At 60.8% G+C, this 8,041-nt stretch overlaps 1 protein-coding gene across 1 annotated transcript in view; it reads left to right on the top strand.

Annotated features, from left to right (window-relative positions):
• Positions 1 to 5,517, top strand: part of ELFN2 (extracellular leucine rich repeat and fibronectin type III domain containing 2) — a 12,339-nt gene extending 6,822 nt beyond the window's left edge. The window contains exons 7-10 of the mRNA XM_077761954.1: positions 2,727 to 2,802; positions 3,715 to 3,838; positions 5,295 to 5,360; positions 5,455 to 5,517. Coding sequence (XP_077618080.1) covers positions 2,727 to 2,802; positions 3,715 to 3,838; positions 5,295 to 5,360; positions 5,455 to 5,517 — 329 coding nt within the window. The remainder of the gene's footprint in view (positions 1 to 2,726; positions 2,803 to 3,714; positions 3,839 to 5,294; positions 5,361 to 5,454) is intronic.
• The last annotated feature ends 2,524 nt before the right edge of the window (positions 5,518 to 8,041 follow it).

Below are 8,041 nucleotides of genomic sequence, written 5' to 3'. Positions count from 1 at the left end.
AAGTGGCTCCTGGAACCCGGGGGAGGGGCCGGTTCTGCAAAAGACCCAAAGCCGGTGCCACCCTAACGCACCCCTGCCCCGCACCCGTCCCCCTGTCTTTCTGAACGTGGGGCCCCCCCAGTGCCCGCCTCACCCCTCTGGTCTCCGGTTTCATGCCCTTGCCCCCTGCCCCTCCTCCTTGCCGGGGAAGGGTGGCCCCCAGGGGGAAGGGAGCGTGGGAGGACCTCCGTGTGTCCCACCTGCGCCACTTTTTCAGGTGAAAAAGTCGGGGCCCCTCCAGAGAGGGAGGGGGCGGGGAGATTTGGCCACTGGGTTGGGGGAGGGGGTCCGTCACACAGCTGCAGGTGGTGGAGAGCTTGGGGGCTTCATGTGTGGCTGGGGGGCCCTGAGGGAGGGACCCAGGGGAGCAGCTGGGGCCCAGGGTTGGCCTGGCTTCCCTGGAGATAGAGACCCCATGGTGTGGGGCGGAGTGGGGAGGGGTCCCAGCAGGAGCCTCCCTCCCCACACACCCCCCCCCTCCCCGGCCATTCCTGGTTGAAGATGATCTATAAAAACCTCAGACCATCTCACCTGTGGGGGCCTTAAGGATAAGTCCCCATCTCAACAGCAAGGGTCTTGCCACTCCAGGAAGTAAGCCAGCCTCCATGATCGATCGATCGATCGGTCGTGAGGACACCAATCTTTGAGAATAGGCTGATAGGCCTCTGGCCTCCCAGCCAGGCTTGGGTCATAGGCTGCTTTCTCTTGAACTGAGGAAACGGGCCAGGGTACCGTAGACCACCCTGAAGGCCCTCTCGCATCTGTGTCCTGTGTCCTGTTCAGGATAATTCTTCCCCAGTGGGGAGCAACATAGTCACGAAAGACAAATGATCATTTATTTCGGAGTCCAGCCGGCTGGGGCCCTGGGTTTGTAACAATGAGCACAGTGGGCCCGGGGCCACAGCCTGGGCAGGCTAGCCAGGCAGGCNGAGAGAGAAGTGAAGGGGGTGCTGGGCTCCTGGCGAGGGGGGCAAGCCAGCCCGAGGAGATGTGAGTGCTGCGCCCTGGAGCTCCTGGGGGAGGCCCCCTTGCCTTGGGTCATGCCCGGGCTTGCTGTCCCTGTCAGAGAGTCTCCCGAGGAAATTCCTGGGTGCCCGTCCCCGGGGGAGTGGTGTCCATGGGTCTTTTTTTCACCGGGAGGGCTGGCACTGCTAGCCCATTGGAGCCAATGGCCTTCTGGGGGCGAAAAGTGGGGGTCTGGAGGGGAAAAAAGCCCTTAGTCTGGGGAGATACCTCCTCAGGGGTCCCGGGGCCTGCCCCTGCCTGCTGGAGGCCCCTCACCTCTGCCCCCNGCTGGCTTCGGGGTGGGGGGAATGGAAAGGCCCACTTTCGAAGAAGAGGAGGCTTGCATAGCCCCCAGAGGGGCAGGGGAGAGTCTGGGCCTGGCAGCGGGCCTCTAAGGTTCCCATTTGGAAGTCACTCCCCCGCCCCCACTCCTGGAAATGGAACAGAGTGGAAACAGCAGCTCAGGAAAGGGAAAGAAGGAAATCTTCTAGGGTCTCAAACCCAGTTGAGGGACAGGCTGAGTCCAAGAAGGGGCCCAGGCGTGGGAGGGACGAGTAACAGGTCCCGGCTTGTAAGGGGCTCACGTGCAGAGAAGGGACAGCCACAAAACGTTCCCCAGCAAGGGACATGTGAAGAGATTTAAAACAGGGTGATGGAATGGGGAGGGGCTCAGGGCACCCCGGGGGGGGGGCAGGCTCAGAGGACTAGCAAACTGGCTATGCAGACAGGGACAGAGGGAGCAGGTGAGGAGTGGCTGGATGTCCCGAAGAACGTCCTCAGGTGCCCCCGCTATGTGCTCCACCCCCTCCGAGGGAGCCTACCCTTCAGCAGCATCCCACCCCATTCCTGGCCAAGCACGGGGTGGGGGGCTGAGGGGTGTCTTTCTGGGTGGAAGCACTGGGGGGGGTGACCCCCCAGGGGCAGGGCTGATGGATGAGGGGTGGGGCTTGCCGGACCCCAGTGCTGTTCCCCTCCCGTCCCCGCCTTCCGCTCCACAGACCCTCGGCCCTGGGAGCTGCCATGGCCCTTGTCCATCCTGACCCTGTGTCCCCCCCCCCCCCCATTTAAGACCCAGTATTTACACTTTTTGCCTCTCACGCCTGCCCCAAAGGCCTCACTAAAGGTCCCTCACTGCTGCTGAGCAGGAGGGAGAAGGGAAGGGGGGGTCGAATAGGGTGGGTGGGGGGCCCCGGGCCTCCTCTTCCTCTCCTTGCCCCTCTCCAAACAAGCACAGGGCTGGATGGGGGCCGGGGTCCCTCCTCGCTGCCTGCCTCCCTCCTTCCCTTCCTCCCTCCCTCCCTCCACAAGGAGGCGCCAGGCCATGGGCCCTGCGGCTTGGCACCCGGTCTGGGCACTGCAGGGCCGGACTCCTGGCCCCGGGCTATGAACCTGTGAACCCTAGCTGTGTGGACTTTTCCTTCCTCGGGGGGAGGGAGGGCCGAAACCTCTCCTTTTCTTCTTTTGGTGGGGGGGGGCTTCATTTACTTTCTCTTCCCTGTATCTGCCTCTCCCTCCTCCCCAATTTCCTGTTTTAAACTGAATGGCACGAAATTGTTTTCCTCAACTCGGAGATTCCTGTATGGAGAGAATCAATTTCTATATTTGCAATAAATTTCTTATTTAAAACGATGGGGCCAAGGTCTGTGTTGAATGTCGACCCCTCCCCCTTCCCCCGCCGCCAGCTGGGGAGTCCCAGCGCCTCCGCTTTCTGGTGCCCCGTGCCCCAAGTCTCTTCTGCACCAGAGCCTCACACGAGGGGTGAGGAAATGGGGCCCACTGGATGGGCAGTCGCCACCCCTGGTCAAGGACAAAAGAAGTGTGTCTGCCGGAGGGCAGGGGCCGGCAGGAGACTAGAGGGTCACCGTCCCTCCACCCCCCCGCAAGCCTGGCAGGCTGGGGGGCCTGATGGCCTGGCTGGTGCCTGGCCTCCATTGTCTACTGCATTCAGTCAGACCTCAGGGGTGGACAGGGTGTGGGCGTGACTAAGGCTCAGCTGATGCCCGGGAATTAGGGCCCTAGCCAGTGGCCCACGACCCTGATTTCCCATAGGCCTGCTTCTGATTTCTCTGTGCCCTTGTCAGGGAGGAGTGACGGGAGGCCCCGTGGGTCTCCTTCTTGCGATTGTCAGCCCAGCTTCTGGGGAGACTGCCTAGTCCCAGTCCATCTCCAAACAGGTCTGCTGCCCTTTTCTCCGCAGCTATGAACCATCCCTGCTCCTTCTCAGGGATCCAGGGATGCGGCTTGTCTCCGGGCAGGCCTGGAGTTCGGGTCTGCACCCAGCGCCCCAGGCTAAACGCCAAACCTTGGGGGCAAGAGGGGCCTGGAGCCCGCCTGCAGGTCCCAGCCTCCTTGTCTCCCCAAGCCACCCTTTGCTCAGACGTCTACTCTCCCGACTGTGGCAGCCCCCTCCTCCGGGAAGCCCCTGGATTCAGCCTGGATTGCTCCAGGGGTCCTCTGAGTGAACTCCCTGGCACCGAGCTGTTCTCTTGCAAGTGATGGCACCCGGTGGCGTTTGGCAGCTCTGGCCCTGGGTCAGCAGTCCCGTGGGTCGTTGTGATTGATCCCTTTCAGCTCCCTGAGAGTGACCCGGTGTGGTCCCTGGTGTGGCCAGAAGGATCCTTCTGGAAAAGCCCCTATCTGAGCCCCCAGCGGCCTCCTGTCTCCTCCCAGCTGCCCTCAGGCACCCTCTGTGCTGCCGTTTCAAGGTGGCTGCAGCCTGGCCCACGGTCCCCGGAGGCCTCTTGTTCACTGGCTCTTCGAGCAGCCCAAGTCCTGCTTCCTGAGGGAAGGTTCGGTATGAACTTGCACCCCGGGGCAGGAACTGGGAGCCTGCACCCTGCCTCAGGCCTGCAGCTGGGGCTGCCCCGGGGTCGCCCGGCCTGGCTCAGGGTCAGGGCTACCCTTCCAGTGTGTCCATTATCATAAGCCTCTCCTCTTGGACGGTTCCTATATTTCTGAGGATATGAAGCCATGATCAAGGGTGGGCTTGAGCCCGGGGGTCCAGGACAGCCCGGGTCCTTCCATTTCTGCTGTCCCTCGCTCCCTGGCTCCCTGAGGTCCTTCCCTGAAGGATTAAGACGGTAATCTGCAGTTGTGGGCATCTGGAAGGTGTCCTCAAGGACACCCTTGCTTTTGTGTCCAGAAAGACACATTCTGTTATTACTCAGATACAAAGGCGAAGCCCCTTACCTTTTCACTTCAGCGCAGAAGTCACGCTCTTTATAAATCTAGTAGATTTTAACATTTACACTTAAGGGGATTGGGATTCATTTAGGTCCTGTTTACAAAGGCAATTAAGCAAATGTCCTTCACCAACCCCAGATTTTATCCAGAAGTGCAGTATATCTGAGATTTCCTTTTTAAATACTTCATTTATTTGAAGAACAAACCAGACCTTCCATCATGACAAATTTCGAGTTGCTCCTGGCTTCTTGTCACGTACGGATCTTCCTATCACATGAGTGGTATTTCAAGGGAGAATCGCAATTCTGAGTTAAGTCCTTAGACACAAACAGTCTATTGGACTTTCAAGGACACGGATGCCTTCAAGAGCAAATACCACAAATAACCCGCGACACTAAATGTGCCTGTTGACACAGACGTTAGTTATGCCAATGCGTCGTGTTTGTTTTATACGGACATCGAATTCTTCCTGGGGTGAGGACGGATTCCTCCCGGGGAGGAAACACGGGTCACACGGTGGGTCTGCCTTGTGGGCCCCTCACTGGCCATTTCAGCCGGGGCTGGGGTCTGGGCACTACAGGCAGAGAGGAGACCGCCCTTTTGCACTTTCTGGGTTGTGCCCTCTAAACGGGGCTCTCACAAGCCAGTGCCTGCAGGTGACCCGGTTCTGTCCCCCCCCAGCAAATGTGCAGCCCCATTGTGTCCTCCCCGCCCTGAGGTGTCTGCTCACCACTGCCTCCCCATCAAGATTCATGAGCGCTCCCCCCACTTTGCTCAGTGCTCCCAGGCTGTCTCCCTGGGCTCTGCCCCGGCTTGGCTTGAAGGACCCTGTCGTGCTGCTGGCCAGGGTTCAGCGGCTCGGCCCCATTCCTCTCTCCTGGGGATGCCGTCTTCCCTGAGCAAGCAAAGACTCCCCCTTGGGGATGCCTGCACAGAGAGCCCTTGTGCCCGTGGGGCACTGGGGACATCACTGGGTCTCACCTGGTTCTCAGAGGCAAGTCTCTGAAGTCACGGTCCTGGATACCCCAGGCCCTAGGGTGCAACTCCCAGGCCCCCACTTCCCCCAGGCCTGCCTGCGTCTTGTGGCTGCCTTGGGGGATCAGGGCATCTGTGGGACCCCGGGGTCTCCTCCTGTAGGCCACAGCCAGGGCAGGAGCCTGCCCAGCAGACCCCCGACCTGCCCTCCAGCCTGCCTCACCCCCCAGCTGCCCTTTCCTCCCCTGGTAGGAATGCACCTTGTCTCTCCGGGCAGGCCTGGAGTTCGGGTCTGCACCCAGCGCCCCAGGCTAAACGCCAAACCTTGGGGGCAAGAGGGGCCTGGAGCCCGCCTGCAGGTCCCAGCCTCCTTGTCTCCCCAAGCCACCCTTTGCTCAGACGTCTACTCTCCCGACTGTGGCAGCCCCCTCCTCCGGGAAGCCCCTGGATTCAGCCTGGATTGCTCCAGGGGTCCTCTGAGTGAACTCCCTGGCACTGAGCTGTTCTCCTGCAAGTGATGGCACCCGGTGGCGTTTGGCAGCTCTGGCCCTGGGTCAGCAGTCCCGTGGGTCGTTGTGATTGATCCCTTTCAGCTCCCTGAGAGTGACCCGGTGTGGTCCCCGGTGTGGCCAGAAGGATCCTTCTGGAAAAGCCCCTATCTGAGCCCCCAGCGGCCTCCTGTCTCCTCCCAGCTGCCCTCAGGCACCCTCAGTGCTGCCGTTTCAAGGTGGCTGCAGCCTGGCCCACGGTCCCCGGAGGCCTCTTGTTCACTGGCTCTTCGAGCAGCCCAAGTCCTGCTTCCTGAGGGAAGGTTCGGTATGAACTTGCACTGCAGGATGGAAGGAGAGAGGGGCGTGTCCGCGGGAGGGCTGGGGGCGGGCAGGAGCCGGAGTCTCAGGAGCTCTGTGGCCCCAGGCCTGCAGCTGGGGCTGCCCCGGGGTGCCGCCCCCCCCACCTGGCTCAGGCTCGGGGTTTCCCCAGGCCCATCTTTCAGGCCTCCCTCTGCCGCAGCTGTGATGATGGGGGGGGAGGGGCGCGGCAAACATATCCTGGAAGGACCTGGAATGAGGGCCTCAGGAAAAGAGGCTCTTAGGAGGCTCATGGGTGTCACTGCTCCTTCACACCTCGGTGCTGGTAACTAGGACTTCAACACCTGTGCTCCTCCGGGGCCTTGACACCTCCAGAACTTTCCTCCAGACTGGGGGCTGCCTTAGGAGCCCCATGAGGTCCTTATTCTGAGGGAGTCCAGGGGCCGCCTTCTTGGTCTGAGTTGCCACCCAAGTCTAAGCCCTGCTGGTCTCCTGGGCCGGGTCCGCTCCTCACAACCTGTTCGTCTCCCGTGGGGACCCCGGGAGCTGTGGGGACCTGGAGAGTCTGCTCCGAGGTGACACGAGCCAAGTGCATTTCCCAAAGCCAAGTGTATTTCCCAAAGCCAAGTGCATTTTCCAAAGCCGAGTCTCCCCAGGCTGCAGAGGGAGACCACGGTGGTGTACCGGCCCTCACTGTTGAGACCGGAGGAGGGCACAGCCTAGAAACTGTGGTCCTCATAAAGACCCCCAGGCCTTTATTCAGGGGCCTCGGATTCCTTCACACATTCTTCTGCTGCTCAGTCAACAGGCCTTCTCTTATCCCCACCATTCTGTAGAGACTAGAAGCCCCCCAGTGCAGGAAGGGGCCTAGATTTTGTCCATTAGCAATAGTAGGGACACTTGGGGGCGGAAGTGGGTCTCAGCTTTTCCTGGGGCCAGGCACCACTGTGTGGACCTAGGCTCCCACTTCCCCCAGGCCTGCCTGCGTCTTGTGGCTGCCTTGGGGGATCAGGGCATCTGTGGGACCCCGGGGTCTCCTCCTGTAGGCCACAGCCAGGGCAGGAGCCCACCTGGCAGACCCCNCTGTGTTCCCGCCAGTCGCCAGTCGTCCTGCCTGAGCGCTCCTTCTCGAAGCATCATCTGTCAGAATGGAACACAGCTAGCCTCTTCCTCCAGAAAAGCTCCGAAGTCTGCTCGTTAGTGGTAGGGTACCGGAGGCAATTTCACAGAAGCTGAGGCATTCTCAAATTTTTAGAGAACAAGGTTGGAGAATCCAGTTCTGGGTCTGGACTTTTCTCTTGACCCCAACTCACTCATTTTCTGGATTGCGGGTCCCAAAGTGGAGCCTGCATTTTCTGTCTTCCATGTAGGTGACTGCTCAGCCCCCCAGGAGTCACCTCCACGGGGTCTTTTACCTGCAAGAAAGGAGACGTGGTACCAGACGGGAGGCAGAGGGGAAGGTTCTGGGCTTCCGCATGCACGGCCTCCTCCTCCTCCTGTCCTGTGGGTCTGCCCCTGGGCCCCATCCCTGGGAACTCAGCCTGAGTGCCCTTCCTCAGGCCCCGAACTCTGGAAGCATCCTCTCCTTCATGGTTGTCTTGGGTTCCAGACAGCAGGGGTCTCTGGGACTCGAGCCCTTGGTGGTGGTCCCCTCAGGGCGGTCCTCCACCCCTGCCCGGGGAGCTCTGTGGCTTGATCTGCAAGGTACAATCTCTAGGGGAGGCCCAGGGCTGGAGGCTGCCCGGTTCTCCTTCCCTCGGCTCAGAGTCCCAGCCTGCTACCCGTTCTCTCCTCTCCTCAGTGCCAAGTTCACCGCACCGGGTCCTGCCCAGCTAGCTCCCCTCTACGCTGGAAGCCTTTCCCCCGATCCATCTTGGGCCAAAAGATGGATCTCTTGCCAGCCTGTCTCCGGGCCTCATCGTTCTTGCCACACTAATAAATAAGCAAGATCGTGTGTGAGGGGGAGGTGACACAGTGACGGGGGTGGGGACGTGGGAAGTTGTAGCCTCTCAGAGTCCCTGACCTCAACA

This window comes from Crocuta crocuta, unplaced genomic scaffold, assembly GCF_008692635.1.
Source record: "Crocuta crocuta isolate KB4526 unplaced genomic scaffold, BGI_CrCroc_1.0 scaffold193, whole genome shotgun sequence".
Taxonomy (NCBI): Eukaryota; Metazoa; Chordata; class Mammalia; order Carnivora; family Hyaenidae; genus Crocuta; species Crocuta crocuta.
Note: the sequence above shows the minus strand (reverse complement) of the source record. Positions and strands in the feature narration are given on the sequence as shown.